The 19,552-nt window shown below is 37.2% G+C and overlaps 1 protein-coding gene across 2 annotated transcripts; it reads left to right on the top strand.

Annotated features, from left to right (window-relative positions):
• The first annotated feature begins 1,539 nt into the window (after positions 1 to 1,539).
• On the top strand, positions 1,540 to 19,424 carry LOC310895073 (prostatic acid phosphatase-like). Of its 2 annotated transcripts, XM_083825883.1 has the most exons (11): positions 1,540 to 1,724; positions 3,138 to 3,233; positions 6,450 to 6,536; positions 7,162 to 7,314; positions 9,448 to 9,546; positions 11,175 to 11,270; positions 13,525 to 13,657; positions 14,856 to 14,938; positions 15,818 to 15,924; positions 16,422 to 16,589; positions 19,107 to 19,424. In XM_083825883.1, exons 1-10 carry the CDS (start codon positions 1,611 to 1,613, stop codon positions 16,576 to 16,578), a joined length of 1,125 nt encoding a protein of 374 aa, XP_083682009.1. In that variant the 5' UTR covers positions 1,540 to 1,610; the 3' UTR covers positions 16,579 to 16,589; positions 19,107 to 19,424. The 2 variants fall into 2 exon arrangements, with proteins under 2 accessions (XP_083682009.1, XP_083682010.1); XM_083825884.1 differs by lacking the exon at positions 16,422 to 16,589.
• Positions 19,425 to 19,552: the final 128 nt, after the last annotated feature.

Below are 19,552 nucleotides of genomic sequence, written 5' to 3'. Positions count from 1 at the left end.
ATCATGTATCATCTCCCCGCTAGACTTATCTACAGTATCTGAAGAACCTGAACGGAGCCCTGCAATTCCGAAAACGTTTTTTTTCTCTCTCTTTTTTTTTTTCTCACTGATACCAGTTTGTATAACTAAAAAAACTTGCCTTGCAAAGCACTGTATTTTAGGAGTGTCTTCAGATGTCATGTCCTCTAGAAACTGCAATGCACACAGTCAATTCAAAGAGATTTTTGAAGTTTTACAGACAAGAGAGACAGGAAACCATACAGAGTGTGGATAGCTTTAATCAGTTGACCCACATCTCCCTGAGGGCTCTTATTAAATAATAATAATAAAAAAAGAATTCTCTTTCTCAACAAATGTGAGCAACTCCCTATATCCATCTATTTTTGCATGAATAGGTTAGACTTGTCAGGCACAAAAGCAAAAATGACATATGAACCATCTTGCACCAAGAAAGTCTGACCTCTGAATGTTTCATATAGGAATCTCTTCAGTTCTGACATGTGAAAGCTATGGCATTGTTACTTCAGGAAAGAGAACTGATCCCTCTAGGCAATCCCGTATTTAATAATTACAAGGGAAAGTTTGTTATTTGTGCTTTAAACTAGCTTGAGACTACATAATCTTTTGGGGTAGCAACAAGATTTTTTTCAGCAATACCTTTAAAATTATTACATACAGAGACCTTTTGATCACTCAGAAATCACCCTCAATTTTTACATGTTAATAGGGCTTTTAATAACACGGTACTGTGACTGAACCTACACGCTAAGACCAAGACTGTAAGATGAATTCTGTCTCTTGCGAGACTGTCTATGAGCTAGATTTTTTTCTTTATCTAAAATGTATAGAGGAAATGACAGAGACAACTCTCGATTTATGCATGTTATAACAATGCATAAACAATGCATAAACAATAACATCTGCAGCAAGAGAAATTTGAAAATCAAAGGTTTACCTAACTGTGAAATTTTAGGCATAGTTTTAGAAAACGGTGGCACACACTTTGTCACTAGGCACATAAAGGACCTACTATAGAGATGAAAAGTTCATAGACATATCTTTATTTTTTGCAGTCAGTATAGGCTTATCCCTGCTGCCATGCAAGAAAGTCCTCTGATATTTATTTCTGCTAAAGACCACGGCCAAATCTACTGGTAACTCCAGAGATCCTTCATTACAGAACAATTGCCAGCACCGTACTCTCTCACTTTCTAATTCAAAGTTTTCAAAGAAGACTGTGTGAGCATTGTTATAGCAAGAGACAACATATCTGCAGCGTTTTCACTTTTGAGAAGGCTGACTCATACCAAATCCTAACTTAACTGATAGAAGGCAATGTACAGTTCTTTACATTCACCTGTAGTGCAGGTGCCTTGCACAGGAATCGGAGAGCTCAAAAATTATGCTTCCTATTAGACATGGGACACAGAAATTGAGTGCTAGTGCCAAATGCACTTTTCATGTCACGGATCCACGGGCAGAGGCAAAAACACAGCCCACTTTCGGACGCCACCAAGCACCACTGGCTCCTCCCCTCTAAGCCACATATCTACTGTACCACGTTCAGCCAGGGGCTCCAGGGTGCAAAATAACTGAACGCTACCCTCAGAATGAGGTCAAGGCAGCTGGTGTGTGGGATCTGGAGCCTGTGCTTCACGTTCTGCCTTTTCTGCGTCTTCCTTCACCAAACCACAGCAAAAAGAAAACTGAAGTTTGTGTCCGTAGTAAGTATATGGTTCATGGATAAATGGACCTCAAACCTGTCACTTGCTGCTCTTGTTATGGTCTGGAGTGTGGGAGAGGGGGTACTTTGTGAATACTGAAGTGTGTACTGCATACTCAGAATTCACTGTTACATTGTACAAAAAGCAATCCCCATTTTTTAAATAAGATTTTATAATGTTATCTCCTTTGTGCAGTCCTGGATGGAAGTAACTGAAAGTAACCTTTTGGAATGACTAAGAGTGTTTTTTGTTTATTTGTTTTAATTATTTTTTTTACATCAATAAGAGAGAAATTGCATATCATTATTTTTAAATTGTAAAATAGGATTTCATAACTAAATTTCAATGGCCTGCAAAAACCCCCTTCACCTTGGAAGAGTTTTGCTATTCAGCTATTTTCACTGCATTAACAAAATCCTCTTCACCATAGAAGAGTTTCTGCTATTCTACTGGTTTCACTGCATTAACAAGTAATCAAATTTAATTATGTGAAACCCAAACAAGTGTACAATGGCACTGAATATGCAACATAGAACCCGTGTTGTAAAACAAATGCTATTTGCAATGATTATGACATACTGTTCTTTGCAGGAGGCCTGAATTTGGTCTGTTCTGAATATCGCACAAGCTTATAAGTCACTTGTATTTTTTTTTTCTCCTGAACATTCAGTTTTATTTTTACCTATTTGGCCAAAGACATAAAATAAGTAAATAAATCTGGTGGTAAAATTTTACAATTTTATGACATATATTTACAGGAATTATGCTGGGCAATGAGAGAATTCATCGCAGGAATGAAAAATCTCCATGCATCTTTATAGATGTATCTTTTGTATGAAATGAAATTCCGTAACATGTTCAGTGTTTTCCAAGTAATAGTTTAGCCTGTATTTGGATATTAGATGACAAGTCATCACCTCTTGTGATGAAAAAGTCAATGTGGCTTTTTAAGACTAATTTGTTTTAATACTCAAAATACTGCTCAAAGTACTGCTGAGCAGTAGTTTTGCTGGGTTTTTTTCTTCCTTTTGAACTCCCAGTTAGTCCTACGAAAATATTAATGTTCCAATATTCCTGGAAAACTATTTATATGATTCTGTTTGTTTACTGTCTGTCACTGTTGTAGTCTGTACCTCCACAAATATATATTTTACCTCTGTAAAATATATAAATTTTTTATAACTTGTAAAAATTTATTTGAGCTAACTGCTTTTCAAATGCCAGGAAAAAACAGGAGTTACATTGTCTAGTAACAGGTACTGTAGTTATGTAGATCCAAGATAAGTACCATGAATATATTTAGTGTCTGCTAGATAAAGTATTCTCTATCGTTGCATAATCCTTGGGACTGCACTAACTATATCCACCATAAAAAGCCCAGTAACACGACGGGAATTCTGTCTATTTTACCAGGTGTTTCGCCACGGTGATCTTACCCCACAGGAGTTTTTTCCAACTGACAAACACAAAGAAGTTGCAAGGCAGCATGGATATGGACAGCTTACCAAGGTGTGTTTGTTTACCAGGGCCAACATACAGAAATATTAGAGCATGGTCTGCTGATATTTGTTTTTTAGCACTTTGTTTTAACTTGAGAAAGCCCCTATTAAGTTGGTACATGCAGATCTCTTGTAGGACAGACAAAGAACATACTGGGAAGCTACAGCTGCGAGTAGTCACCGATTTCACTGACACCGAGTTGGCCTGTTCTGGTCCAATAGCAGCACATGTTGAGATATTTCATTGTAGACTGGGGTCTTCCAAGAGGAGACAGGTGCTGGCAGCACCACAGTTCACATGAAACTAAACACATAACTTTAACCAACTGCAGAACAAGGTGGTGGAAGCACTCACAGACCACCCTCAGTCTCTGCTGAGCAGAGATTCCTAGCCATGACTACTAAGATCAGTTCTAGCAGAATTATCACATAAATATCCTGTACTATCAGGCTCCAGATGAATATGGGAGCACTAGGAGATTTTAACCCTTCTTCTGCTCCACTCCCACCAGCACTGTCCATTGTGTCTGTGCTTCATTCCTTCTTCCCCAAGATAAGCTGTTTGTATCAAAAAATGCACTAGTCATTTGGCCAGTATTCTGGGAACCCAGAAGCCTCACTGAAGTGGTTTAGATGTGCCAAAAGCCTGAAAGTCCCAGACAAATGGCTAATGTGCACGTATTTGCTGACTGCTCAGTGTGCGTGCCTCTGTGAGGCTGCTGTACAGTATGTTTGTTCGTCATATTATATCCAGCAAGTCCAGCACAATGCATATTTCTCTTTCTGAGGAGAACTTGTCACTTACCAGGTCTCCAACAAAATCAGAAGAGAACAAACAGCACACAGGGCCTCTCCTCTGCTCTGTTCTCGGGAAGCCACACCAATCTCTGATGCAAGTTCAGGCCTACTTCCTCTCGCACCACCTCCCTTGAGAAAAAGGAGCAATAGCTTTGCAGCAAAGCTCATTATCAGGCAGAAAGCAACACTGAACGTCACAAAGGTGGTTAAGATCAGCTTCTCATACCTTAATCCGGCTATATGAATCAATCATTTCACATGTACACTACACAAGTTCAGCGCTACATGCCAGTGTGCTCCAGGCCATGTAAGCTCTGGAGGGGTTCAAGACCCAGGCGTCAGGATTTAACAACACACATATTAAGCAAGTTGGGGCAGAAGCCTAGGCCTAGCATATTTCCTAGGAAACCCCTATGCACAATTCCAGAAGCTGAAAGAAGCGATCACATGCACGTATTTTGGGCCATGACTGGCATTCTGGATAAAGCCCTGAGTAACCTGGTCTGACCTTATAGCTGACTCCGCTTTGAGCAGGAGGTTGGACTAGAGGCCTCCTGAGGTCTATTTCAACCTGAATTATGGACTTCGGGAAGCAATGAATAATCACTGTACTTCAGATCCCAGTGCAGAATAATGATTAAATGAGCAAAGTCAAATATATTTCAATTTAGTCCAGGAAACACCATGTACAAGTAAGATCATAAACACTGAGACCATTACAGGGACACTGCATGTGATTCTCATGTCATGTCTTTACAAAACGATGATGGTAAGTTGGAAAAAGTTCAGCAAAGAGCTACAAACATGCTAAGGTTAGAAAACCTATTTGGCAGTGTGAGTAAAGAACTGTCATCTAGCTAGTTTAACATAGAGATTAAGTGACTTGATTCCATTTTATTGTTTATTATCTTACTGGGAGTAAGATTTGTGATTGCGAGGAATGTGTCATTCAAAAGGGTAACAAGATCCAGGGATTGAAAGCTGGGGACATAGGTCAGAATTAAGAATCAAAAGTTTTAGACTGTAGATAGCAATTAACCATTGCAATAAAACACACAAAGGCATGAAGGACTTTTACTCAAAGTCTTCTGTTCAAGATTTTCTGTCTTCCCAAAAAAGATCTTGCTCATGCTGAAAGTGTAGCCTCTGCATGGAATCACTGGTGTTATTCTGTGGGATTCATATCCTGGACATATCCTCATAGCCAGCTGGTTGCTGTGCCTGCACTCCCAGTTAATTTGCTGTGAGCCAGCAAAACAACAGGAACTAGACAACTTTGTTGGGACATCTCTGTACCTGCTTTAAGTAACCCTGTCCCTCAGCTAATCTTATTAGCTTGGATAAACAACTACATAGCTTACTGTAAAACAAAATGAAAAATTGTATCTGCCAGGAAGACATATCTGATATTATCCTTATGGCCCACGCTTCCCACTCTTGTCATATGACCAGTAAGTAGGCAAATAACATTTACAGTAAAACGTATTGTGAAGATAACATTAATTAATAAGCAGCTTTTAATATGACAACTCTTATCACACAGGAATAGGAGGGGCCTTTTAAGCAATCAAATCCAGTCTTTTGCCATGGCAAAAAGCCATATCATACGATCTGCGTTCATACATTTACCAAGCTCTGCTTTCAAACTAGTCAGGTATTATTGCTTCCATTGCTCTCACTGAAAGGTTGTTCTTGAACTTCACCCCGATGGTCCTTCCAATTTCCATTTCAAATATGCTCATGGCTAATTCATGTTCATTTATTTTAGTACAAATACTGTCCCTTTGCCTGATAACCTCTTTTAAATAAGGTAAACTCCCATGACTCTCTAATCAAGGACATCACACCTTTATTTTCTTTAGTACTTACTCAGCAAGGATTCAGGCATTCTAGGGTGAAAAATGCAATCCTTTTCCTATGATGGATGCATTAGGATCACTACAGACATGCTACTTCCTAATTAAGTCCCTTTGCAGAAAGCGGCATCTACCTAAACTACAGCCATACGCACAGGGGACTGTGACTACTTGTCCATTAAGATATGAGTTTCAGCTTAACTCATTAAGATGTGAGTTTCAGAGATGAATAGTAACGATCTCCATTTGCATGCAATATGTAGATTGAGTACAAACAGCTTTTCTCTACTTTTTTTTTCTTTTTTTTTTTCCCCATGGCTAAAGAAAGTAAGTGTTAATGAGACTATGTTCACACAGTGGTCTTGTTTCAGAGTGCAAGTCAGAAAATAACTGTCAACACAGTAACTTTACTGATTTGTTTCTCCTGCTCTCTTTCCATCTCCCCTTTAGAAATGAAATATTTTAAGATCTTTCTCAAAATTATTTATTAAAGATTATTTAAATTTTGGTTTATAGGAATAGTTGCACAGCACACTTCTTGAGCTTCTTACACTCTTCTGTCACTTCTACAGCTTGGCATACAGCAACAGTATGAGCTTGGACAGTACATGCGGAGAAGATACTCTCATTTCCTGAGTGTTGTTTACAAGCAGAGTGAGGCAAGTACTGGATCTGGGAGGTAGGATGTTTTTCATGGATGCCGGAACTTCCTGAATCCATGAGAGTCTGAAGCTGGTGTGCTTGGAGGTAACCCACTGAATTCAATGTGGTTTCAAAGTATCCCTGAAGTTGTGGCTCAACTTTAATTCAAGCTAATGTTAACTGAAAACCATGCACAAGGTTTTTAAGGCTGTAAAAAGGTTCAGATGCCTCACTGCTGTATGACAGTACCTGTGTTGGATATCTCCAATTCTACACTTCCATGTGCAGTGCAGATACAGCTTACTTTTCATTTCCAGTTGCTCAGTGCATCCCTCACATCCCAAAGCCTAGTTGGCCAAATGGAGTCAGTTTTACATTTTTCATTAGGACCCAAAGGGAACAGCTACCATGTCACAACTCTCTTGTCCACCAAAATTATATTCCAAGGCCCTATTCCAGCTTTTTTCTTTCTCCCTCCCCCATCTTTTTTCTTTACCCTACTCTAATGCCAGCTCCTCCGGTACAGTACCAATCCCCTTCTTTTCTACCAAAAGAAGAAAATTAACAGAAGAAAACCAACTCCCCCCTCCACGCCCCCCCCCCCCCCCAAAAAAAATTAAATCTTTTCTTTTCCTCCTTCAGATTTATGTGCAAAGTACTGACTGTGATCAAACGCTTATGAGTGCTCAGGCAAGTCTTGCTGGGCTGTATCCACTGACACAAGGCCAGATTTGGAACCCCAGAATCCTTTGGCAGCCAATTCCAGTTCACACAGTGCCACTGTCACATGATAATGTGAGTATAAACTGGGGCATTTGCTTTCCCTTAAGCATTAGTAAAATACCCAAAATGAGATGAAGGAGCAGGAAAAAGGGCAGGGTAATAACAAAGAAAGGTATATCAAGGTACAAGCATTGGGCAAAAAGGACTAATAATCTGAGTAGAAATACTGTCAAGATTTTCCACAAGAGAGAAAGAAATAAAAAAATCATAGAGAAAAACAAAGCAACACAGAACAAAACACTTATGATTAGAGTAAAACACCTTAGAAGTAGTAACAGATTGATCCTGTACTTGGTGTTATCACAACCATGACTTTCTTCATGTGAGAAGAGGAAGCATACCTATTCTCACTAGTGCTTCACCTTTTTTTTAAGCTCCAGACAACTAAAAAGGTAAAAGAATTATTCTGTGATTCTCAATACAGTGAGAATTGTGTCGCAGTATTGTTTTTCTTGCACTTTGAAAGCCAGGGCATGCATTTTGGGGTTTGGCAGAAAAAAGTAAAGAGGAAAGGAAAAATAACTAAGAGTTTTAGGAGCATGAATTCATAGGGTAATAGACTTATTCATCTCCCTTCCTCTAATCCTCACCTCAGAGCTGTGCAGATAGCAGCTCTGTAACATGTGTATACCTGTCCTAGAGCAGAAAGTTGGACAGATGAGTGGTGCTGGACTTCCCCATTTGTGGAAAATCTATGGTAAAAAGCTAAGAGAAAACAGGAGTGTACAATGTGAGTCCCATTATGGGAGAGGACGTTCACACGTTAAGTGAGATAAATTGTGTGGGTTTACAAGTCTAGTTAAAACAGTCTGTGATAGGGAAATCAGTTTAAACAGGGACATGGAGCTCTGGTTCTCACCTCGGGGTGATGAGAGCATGAAGATGGAGGATATGGAGACATGTGTCTTACTGTGCAGGCACATGGCCCTGGTGTAGAGTCAGGAGCTTCTTCTGATGCTGTCACATACAGTAGAACTCCATCAAACAGTCAGAAACACCTGGCCAGTATCAATACTGCTATCACCCTCAGCAAGCAGGTACTGCACCTCACTCACACCTAAGGGATCAAGTAAGTTTATTAAAAAAAAAAATCATAGTCACAAATATATATGCTTTTTTCCTACTTTTTTTCCCTAGTATTTGTGTTTTAGCTATATTCGTCTTTACTGCATATATATGTAAGATTGAGACCACATATATCCTTCCACCCCAAAAAAAAGGTTCATCATGTATTTATTGCTAAAGTCAGGCCTGTTCATGAGCCTGTGGTTATAATTCAGAAATACTTTCCTACTTTCTGAAAAGGATAGATTATGTTTTTAAAAAGACAGAAACTGCTGTGAAGCTATCCTAGGTAATTATACCATCAGAATTCTCAATTATTATTATTATTATTATCTTTAAACTCTTTTAACTGTGGGACTGTGTAGATAGAGCTTTATTTCTGAAAAAAAAAAACATATTAGAGAAAAATGTTAATAATATCTCAGTGTAAAAATTTGTTTTAACTTTTGTTTAAAATTTAATACCAAAAAACTTCAAACAAGAATAAACTCAGCTTAGATAAATGAATTAACAAATTGTTAAATTATCCATCTCACATGTAACATTTAACCTTCAAGTACCTGGAATTAAAGAAAAATCTGAGTTATGGAAACTTAAGTTTCTTTAATTTGGCTGAACTAAATGGAGCTGTGGTAAGTCCACTTAATAGAGCTGAGTATGCACAAAGACTCCTTTTGTAGTCCAGCTGGTAATTTGTTGTAAAAAGATGATGGTATGTTTAAACAAAGACTGAACACAACGAGTAAAATCACTCCTGAGGAAGCCAAGTACAAAGAAATACATGAGGGCTTATGTTAGTCTTCTGTCAAGGGACAAATTTCAACTTGTGTAGATGAGTCCTTTACCTTTGAACTGCTGTAACTATTACTCCTCTGAACATTTAAAGATTATTTTGTAAGTAGTCATCAATATGACTCTTATGGTCCTGAAGATGAATATCCTTGAAAACAACATTCTCCAAAACTTCTGCAGCTTGTTTTAATTAGTGCAGCCAATCAGAACAACAATCCTCAAAGTGTATGTTGAATTGCAGAACAAGAAGTGCCTTGCCTAACTAATGTTTTGCAATTTTATTTTCAGTTGCTCTACTTACCTTTCTCACACTGCCCAAAATACAACGAACTTCTAAGAGAAACCTTTGCAACAAGGGATTTCCAAAGGCAGTTCAAGCAGTACAGGGTAAGGTATTTTTAGTTCTGGAAATCTTCTAATTCAAATGTACAACTTCTGGCAACAATATCTAACAGGTAGGTTTTCAAAATGGCAGTTAATATGCTTCTTCCAGATATCTCATCTTCAAAGTGGGTGTATACGTCTTACCCAAAATACAATTACATTACAGAGCCAGCTGGACTGGACTATCCCCATCAACTGAAAATTGCAAGTCATAAAAAAGATGAATTGTTGACTACCTTGCAAAAAAACCTACTACACCTACCTTTTAGGAGAGCAGAGAAAACAAAAACTTAGATCAAATCAGTGTCTCACTTCAATACTTCTCTCTCTTCGGTCTCATGTTAGTAATTCCTTTGACATCTCTGTCTGTATAACTCCTTGCTAGTTCAGATTCCTCTTCCACCACAAAATTCTCACAGCTCAATTCCTCAAATCTTTATAATAGCCTCAGTGCTTTCCTCAAGTACCAGTTATTTCACACCTGAAGTCTTCATTCAGACACTCACTTAAATTTCATTCTTAATGTCTCCCTTGCTTTCTCCACCATCAAATTCTTTGCCATGGGTACATAATCATTTGTCTATTCCGTTGCAACTTTCTTCATGGATTTATTCAAAATGGCACCACCAAACTCACTTGTTTTTCTCTAATCTTTAGCCACTGAAACAGCCATCTACCTATGGCTCTGCATATATATATTACAGCCAAATGAACCATAATTCCCAGTTTTAACAAAGTTACATCATACCTCCCTTCTACTCAGTAGCAATATCAGAATAAAAGTGTTTATCACACTTCCTTTGAACCCTTTTTGGATTTCTGCCAGACTTCCTCATACATCTGCATCTCCTCTACCCACTTCTGAACATTCCCACGAAGCAAAAACTATGCATGTACTTCAACCCTAAACTCAGATCACCAACCTCTTCTAGATGAATAGGCCAAATTCTCTTTTCAGCCTAAAAGAGAATCTTGATGTTTTTCCAAGAAAAACTAGTGGTATACAGCAGCTATAAATTATAAATTAGTTTCTTTAAGCTTTCTTGGTGTATGTGTCCTGTCCCATTGCCCAATATCGTAATTTCCCCAATATCACTATGTGATACTATGTCTTATAGTTTGGTAAGACCAGGATGTGGCTAAAAATAAGATCAGGATGTGGACTGAAATAGTAGATTGGGTTGTAATTAAGAAAAACCCAAGGTAGGAATGGAGAAGCCATGTGCTTGGCAACACAAATGCAAGACATACACATGAAGTATGTATCAGAGAACGAAAACATCTGGAAGAAGGAGACCAGAAATGAGAACTTGTAACTGGAATGTAGGAGCAGAAGGGAAGGTGCAACTCAAAACTTGGATGAAAGCAAGGTTTCACAAGATCGCTATGAATTTTCGTACAAGCATTCATTTTATGTCTGCCAGGTTATAATCATGAAGAAAGGAAAAGGATCCACTGAAATAGGTAGTAACTGTCTGCCCGTGAGTACCACTAGACAATGGTATGGTGCATAGGCACTAAATGCAAAGACTATCTTGTTTCTAAAAATTGATATGTGCTAGTACGAAGTGTGTAGAAAAAATGTAGAAAGTCCCTGTGTGCAACATAAAAGTTTGCTTTTTTTATTCCAGCCATTTCTCAAATTTTTAGCCTCTCACACTGGATACCCACTGAAGAAGTTGAACACTGAAAGAATTTGGAAGCTCTCTGACATTTTACAATATGAGGTAAATAATACAAAAATTATCAAGGTCCAACAGAAATACTTGCACTTTCTTAAAACCAGTTTCAGCTTTTACTTCTACTGTTTGAAAGACATCAAAAGAAGGTAAGTCTGTACTTTCAATTTTTTTTCTGAACCACAGTCTATTTTCAGCTTCTTACTCAGGAACCCTCACTCAAAATCAAACTTGCAACTGAAAATCCTCTAAAAACACTATGATTGTGTAAGGCTGCTGTGGGTCATCCACCACTATAAGGAACACAGACCAATGGCCTACCAAATGCAACATCTTATCAGTGACTGCATGTGGACTATTAGGCAAAAGCATATCTTCAGATAAAATTGTCTTCTTACTCCTCCAAACCCCATCATAGAGACATGCAGAAGTAAAATGTGTTGTTGAAAAAGAAACATAGGAATCCCTCCACAAAGGTTTTACACAAATTGCATAAGAAAGAGAAGTCATTATTTGCATATGGACAGCGGTGGTCACAGTATTTTCAGGAATTAAACAGCCATTGCAATAGTACAAAAGGTTATTTGTGCAAGTTTGGGAGCTCGTTCTTAGCAAAGGGACCCGGCACATCACAAAGAAGCATGGATTTTACTACAAAAGGGGTACATGGTGCCCAACTGTCATAGGTGCATAGGCCCAACAGTTTGGTATCTCTGACTGGGATCTGAAATATCCTGACTACTTTTAATTTAGCAACAAACCCCACTCCATGCCGTATCCAAGTCTAGACTTAACTCAGCTGAAGCAAGTGAAAATTTCAGGGTCTTGTGTCAAAAATGTCTTTGGTATTGTTGCAGGCAGCACTTGCTAAAAATTGCTTAACAGCATAATTATTTTTAAATTAAAATATTAATAATAACTTGTTCATTAATACTGGGATAGCCCTGGAAAACTGAAACAGTTTTAAGATGTATTTCACACCCAACATGTAGTACTTGGGTGTGATGCTGATGTGTTTACCTTCTGTCCTGCAGTTTCTGAGTAGGTCCAACTTTGATCAATGAAGTCTCGACCGCAGTGCTAGCCAGAGCCTTGAGCTAGGTGAAGTGTTAAAATTTTGGTGTACCTCACTGTAATTTCAGCTAGGTTACCTTTCCATATTGCTCAAATTCAGGACATCTCAGGACCAAAACTTTTTGATTCAATCGTTATACTGATAAACCTGTGTGACCTGAGAAATGTGAAAAACTGGCAGCTCTCATCAGGGAGCTAGCTAAATACTGGAAGACAAAACCAGTTATTTGGGTCATTCTTTCCAGTATTAGATTTGTTGAGCTTTGGTCTTTCATACTACTCAATGAAGACTTCAGATGTATAAATTAAGATGTCTGCCACAAAAATCACTTTTACCTTTTCAAGTGTAGCACTTGAAAGAGAGCTTTCTTAGTTTTTAAAACAGAATTCATGAAACTGCATTAGCATGCATCTCTATATTTGTTATTATTGGCTGTAATCTGACTTTCGGGTAGCTTGGAAACTGAGGTGCTTGCTTGCCTACAGCACTGTCTTAAATAACATGTAACTAGGCAATTCTTTTCTCAAGACACAAATCTAACTTGTTAAAAGAAAAAGTGACCTGAGCTGGTTTAACCTAACATGTTGTTCTGTTTCACTTATCTAAACAAATCCTGTCTTTAAGTAGCAGGCATTTTCCTTTAGAACTCCACCTGGTGAGCTCAGCCCAACAACTCACACTCATAAAGATTACATTGAAATACAGAAAGGGTACCAACTTTATTTAAACTGGAATTCAGAGCAGTGCAAATCAGGAGTTCTGGAATATATTTCCTTCTCACAGTAGCCAGCCTTAACTTATCTTGGGCAGCTTCCCAAAAGAAAAATCAGTCCATTATACTTTACCTTCTATATAGGATTTGTTTCAGTAAATATCTCAGGATGTATTCCAGCAGATGGCTGAAGAAAAGTCACAACATGAATTTTTTGCAACTGACAACTGCATTTGAAATTGTCATAAATAATGCCATTTACTTTTTACGTAATAATTTTGAGCATATTTCCTCTTCTGGTTGAACACTGCCTTTCAAATTTATTTTAAGCAGTGTGATGCTATAAATAAGAATTCCACAGCTGTCTAAATGCAAAATATAGTTATTATGAAGAAAAAGATTTATTTGAGCAAAACATTCAGAATTTGTTCTGACTAGTATTTTGTGCCAAAAGAACTAACAATTAGCAGTAGGAACTAACAAGAAAATCATCATGTTTTCTTTCTTCACTGTAGGATATTAACAATTACACTTTACCTGTTTGGGCTACTCGTGGCGTCAGGACCAAGCTGATAAAGCTCTCAGAATTGTTATTACAGGCAGAATTCGGGTTCCACAAACAAATACAAAAATCACGTTTGCAGGGAGGTAAGCCAAATTCTTACCCCATTTAAAATCAGGAGTAGAATGGGAAAGAAGTAAGCGTGTGTAATAACCATGGACATGACAGATGCCGTGATTTGGATATTGGTGATCAGCACTGAGAGATTTTGACTAATGAGACAAGAGATGTTGAGGATATGAATCACAAATATACTAATTCAACATTATAAAGCAGCTAGCATTTTGATTACGTTGTATAAGAAACCCAAAGTAATATACAGATTATTGCTGAAATTAATCAACTCTGAAATTTACATAAGCCACCATGCTTAACTTACAAAATATTATTTGTAATAATCTCTAGGATGGTAACTTTGTTTCCTAAGAGTTTTCATTTTCCATTGCTGAGAGTACTAAAATGAGTATTCTAAGCTTTATTATTCTGCTCAACAAATTTTAACTGAAATTTTAAGATAGCTTATACCTTTTTAATCCACTGGATTCATCCAGTGTCAACCTTTTGGCCTGATTTTCACTTTACATGGCCACTGTACAGTTAGGTTCTGTGAGCTACAAGGACAAATCACATATAAGCAAGGATTAATTTGTTTGCCTTCTTGGAGCTCTAACATACAAAACTAAGCATGAAACTCAAACCTCTGCTTTACTACCAATTGTTATTAAATTTTGTTTCAGTAGCTGAAGAAAACAGGTAAGTTTAATTCTATTAGCCTATACAGTTCTCATTTTAGGACTTCAATTCCTGGAAGATTTCAATCTTATGTTAACATATTAGCACTGACATTGATATAATTCATACAGTTTATCATTGACAATGTTTCAGAAGTTAACAAAATACAATCATGTAATTTAAGAAGGCCAAGAGCCCAGTGAATTTGCTCTTCTCTGGAAATCAGGAAGTCAACAGTAACACACAACAGAGGGTAGTATTCATTACAGTGGTCTTCTTGAACTGTTCTGGTGGCACAGAGCAGCTCTGAACAGACAGTTTAAAGCTCTCGAGGCTATTAGGGATCCTGGAAATATTTTACATGGACTCAGAATCAGGCCAACTGTTCATGTAAAAATTAATATCAGACTTATCAGGCCACTGTGTACAAATTATCCATAAGAGCAATAGAATAAATCTGGTGCATTTAAAGACAGATAGTATTAAAATAGTAACAATAAGGATGTTAACAGAAGTGTCTCTTTCAGTCATTGCTTCCCCATTTTCTTTCAGGTATTCTTTTAAAAACTATTCTAAAGCATATCTCAGATGCTAGAAGGCCTTCACATCAACAAAAAATGGTTATGTATTCTACGGTGAGTCCTCACTGTTTCTTTTATGTTACCTTTCTGCAGTTTTTAAATGCAGTGAAAGCATTTCATTTCCTTTATGAAATACAGATACAAGCATTTTTATTTGGTTAACTTTAAGTATCATTGGATTATTCCCACTCTTTAATGAATAGAGACTACTTTGAAACCTGAAGCATTCCATTTTCTACCTGATGGCATTGTATATTTCATTGTAGTAGTGTTTTGATTGAGCAGAGAACTGAAAAGACCTCTGTTTTATTGAAGCTGTATCACGAAGATAATTTAGAAACAAAATTCCTCCTTCCTGCACCTTTTTCAGATGCAAAAGTTAAAAAAAAAAAAATAAGGGGGGGGAGAACATAAAAATGAAGATAATGTAAGTTATTTTAGAAGGTATAAAGAAAGCAGTCACTCAGTTGTGACCTTATATTTTTGTTTAGAATGAGCACTCTCAAACGGAAAGGAAATTCTTAGACTGCTCTGTGTAAAAAGCTCCTAATGCTAAATTGCAATTTGATAATGAAGTATAAGACATATATCAGAAAAAGAGCTTTCTCTTCAGATCTCAGTTGTTTACCTACCATGCAAAACCACCAGTTCTTATTCAAATAAGTTTTCACATATCCTGCTAACTTTGATAAGAACTGCAAGTGCTTAATACATCTTAAATATTTAAATATGTATATCCTCTATACATGCAGCATTTCAGTTTGTACAGCCATAAAAGAACAATACTTGCTCAACACTGCAGAGGGAAAGAATTAATGAAGATCACATAAGTAATGTTAAATGTATAGATAATATATTGGACATACGGTTAAATAATAGATGCACACAATCATTTTCAATAGACCTTTAATTAAATGTTTCTTCTATTTACAGCATGCAGCCACCATTGTTGCCTTACAGATGGCACTCAATGTTTTCAATGGGAAATTGCCTCCTTACAGTGCCTGCCATTTTTTTGAACTTTACCAAGAAAAAAATGGGCAAGTATCTGTAAGCTGTACTCCTAACATATACTTTTTTTTTTTTCCTAAAAGCAGTTTACTAATATGCCAGACTAATTAAACTGGATACACAAGGTTCACTACACAGCAAAAGATCACAGATTGATTTTAATTATTATAATTGGACTCCTTTGAGGAGTTATTGACAGCAGCAGAACCACGTCATTGCAGTCTGAAACCTCACTATCTATTGCTTCATTACAGTTGAGATATTTTAATCTACCCTCTTTATCTATTTACTTCCTTAACTCTTTACCAATAAGACAATCTACATGCAAATTGGTATTGACCATCTGTTGTTTGAAAAGATACTGTCCGGTTAATAATGATACGTATTATTAGCAAGACAAAAAACAAAAACACACACACACACACAAAAAAAAACTACATCTCAAAATATAATCCCTACTTTATAACACGGAACATCTGTTGTGCACACCTAACTTTATTTTGACCATTCTGTATTTTTTAAACAGGCAATACACCATAGAAATGTATTATCGGAATAATTCTTTGAGAGATCCCCACCCCCTCACTCTCCCTGGCTGCAAATTTCACTGTCCACTAGAAAGATTTACTCATTTGGTTTCCCCAGTCCTCACACAACATTGGACAAGAGAATGTAGGATATAGGACATAAAAAGGTAAGTTAAGTGCTTTGGGCACATGTACCCAAAATTAAAGCCAAGATTACATCTTCTGCCAAGAGCTCATTTGAAGTTACAGTCTTTTTCATAAGGGTCTGGTCTGAAAAGAAAAAAAATCAGATCCCAGTAAGAAAGAATTGTATCCATGGCCATAGTTGTTGCTCCATTGGTAGATTTATCTATCCCCACCCAACTTTCTGCTGAAGTGGAATCAAGGCTGATTATACTTTAGGATACTATTTTTCATGGTGTCTTTTTTTTTTGTTTAATTTTTGTGCAGTCAAAAAGATCTTCAGTTACTGAGTAAGCATATACAAATGTGTTAACTGTGTTAATTCACCTCATCTTTTCTAACTGTAGAGTATTTGTCCAAGCTGATTACCATCACCATGCATTCTCTTGATTTTAGGAGACATTCAGAGATCAAAGCAGATGAATATGGAATAGTATATCGAACTGGTACTTACCAGAGTATCAAACATATATAGACAAACATGGGAAGTACTAATTCATTCCCTAGTAGGTTGTCTATATCTCCATATTAGAATTTCTAGCTTTCCATTCTGACCACTGATTATATTTGCATTTGCAGAAAGAAGGAGCAGGAAGGCAAAAATGTCTCTTGCGTACGCAGCTCTGTATTTATTAAGAGAAAGGAAAAGCAAAGAGGCCCCAGGATTCATGTCCCTATTTTTTTTGTCTTGATGATCATCCCATATGTCTTTCTGTACCACTGATCTCAAGAAGAATTCAAAATTTCGGAGATTAGAAGAATGCAGGCAGACCAACTCATTTTGTTGCAAAGCCTTTCCTGATATATTTCTTGAATCCATAAACAGAATGGAGATATTGCAGCTAGAATGGATGAATAATTAGAAAATAATGGTTCCCTAAATATGTTTAACTGTATTCACTGCTCACACATTCTCAAGAAATGCATCAGGAAATTGCCATATGCAAAACATAATTCAGGGGGAATGGGGGGTGGGAGGAGGAGAAGGTTGGTTCTGAGGGTTTTTTTTTATGCCAAGCAACTAATATAGTCATGAAAAAGTGATAAATACTTCATGCTTATACTATAGCATTTAGTAATCTAAGTCTGGTGGAAATCAGTTCCCTTCCTTCAGAGAGTAAACTGTGTAACTGACCAAGTAAATGAGTAGAAAAAATATCTACCATATAATCAAAAATTGTCATCAATAAAGACCCAAATATTTAGCCTTCAAGTTCAACACAAAGGCTGCGCATTGTTTCAATTCTCAAATTTTGCCTAAGTAAAAGTTAGAGGTTATCCAGCCTTATTACACCAAGTCCAGGATTGCTGCTCACAACTGCTTTCATCAGCAACCCTAAGTGTAGGAAACGCATGTGGGCTACAGAAGAGATTACAACCACAACTGACTCTCCAATCAAAATATTTGCCATATTGTCATAGCGAAATTTGACACTTTCCTGTATTTTGTCCTGGTTCAGAATGATTCCATCTCAGTAGCTGCTGGGATCAGCTCCTATTTGGGGGGGTTTATAACTCATAACAACTGCAGGAAGAAGTTTTAGAGTCTCTGCTGTGCATGAGTGGCACTTGGGAAAAGGCGGTCACCTGGACACACTGTTCCAAAACCTGCACAGCACAGCAAGCTCTCAGATGGACCGTACTGGGCTAAATCAGTGTGAGCAGCGATGAAATGTATTACCAATTCTCAGTGAATGCAGATAGGCTTGACCTATTGGTCTGTAACACCAGGAAGCAAAACCAAGCTGAGGAGTAATGCAGAGAGATTACAGATCACATTCACACCTGCAATACACAACTAAAACATCACTGATTCAGCAGTTTCCAGATTTGTCAAAAACAATCTCAAATATTGTTCTTTGCTATTGCATTTGTTAATACTTTGATTATACTGGTATCCGAACTTTTGATGAACAGAGCTTATAAATGTAATTTTTTGGAATGAAATCCAAGGATGTGACTGCATTCAAAAATTAACCTTAGATAGCTATTCTACATGGAGACAACATTTCCCACACAGAGCTGTTTCCACAAAATGCTTAACTGAAGGTTCACGGAGATGATTTACATCCCCAGTATAGGGAAATACAGTGATTGGGGAAGTATTGTTAGTACAGGTCACACAAGACTGTGGTAGCAGTATTTTGAGAGTGGTATAAGTCAGAGCCAAGTTTCCCCACATGATGATGACTACAGTATGGAACATAGGAAGTGAAGACAGCTCAGCTTATTTGGGAAGGGGTTAAAACATTTCTCTGTGCTCATTTGTCTTCTCGGGAAGTTTTCAGGGTGGATCAGCTAACCATTTCAACAGACTTTTTCTACTTGCATCCTACTTCCATCCAAATGGGATCAGATTTGTCAGCCCTTCTGTACTTAGCCTGATCTTTCCACTTGTTTAAGTAGTATCAATACCTTTGCCCTTTTTATTTTCTTTTTCTTTCCTTTTTTTTTTTTTGTTTTCTTCTGAAAATTACACTCTCTTTTTGTCTTACCTTTAGGTGTACCCTTCAGGACATTCAGCATGATTAATCTTATGAAAAATCTCCTCCCACGATGTGATGTTACTACAGTCTAACATTTCTCATTAACTTCCATCAGCATGACCAACAGTCTCCTGATCTTTAACAAATGAAAACATTCCTCACTACAGCTACATTGCATAATTACAGAAAGAAGTGGTTTATCTTTCATGAACATTAGCTTTATTTTTTAAAAACCAAATGCATTGTGAAAATGGAGTAATTTTTTAACGTCTATTCATTACAAAGTGATTTGGCAGAATTAACTGAAGAACACAATTTTAGGTATAGTGTTTTGAAAAGCTATAGCCTTAATTTGCTGCAAAGTTGGAAAATATCTCTGAAGGAGTGTTGTCCTGTTTTGAAGACTGGGACAACAACTTACAGAACTGGTAAGGAAAGCAGTGCTTCAAAAGGAGCTCACA

Source organism: Anser anser (genome assembly GCF_964211835.1).
Source record: "Anser anser genome assembly, chromosome: 2".
Lineage (NCBI taxonomy): Eukaryota > Metazoa > Chordata > Aves > Anseriformes > Anatidae > Anser > Anser anser.
This window is presented reverse-complemented; position numbering and strand designations above follow the sequence as displayed.

Bases quoted from the DNA above. Each gene is read 5' to 3' on its own strand.
- LOC310895073 (XM_083825883.1), top strand. From the start codon at position 1,611: ATGAGGTCAAGGCAGCTGGTGTGTGGGATCTGGAGCCTGTGCTTCACG. The intron at 7,315-9,447 runs GTGAGTATAAAC...TTTTATTTTCAG, and splicing joins TGCCACTGTCACATGATAAT to TTGCTCTACTTACCTTTCTC. The intron at 11,271-13,524 runs GTAAATAATACA...TCTTCACTGTAG, and splicing joins CTGACATTTTACAATATGAG to GATATTAACAATTACACTTT.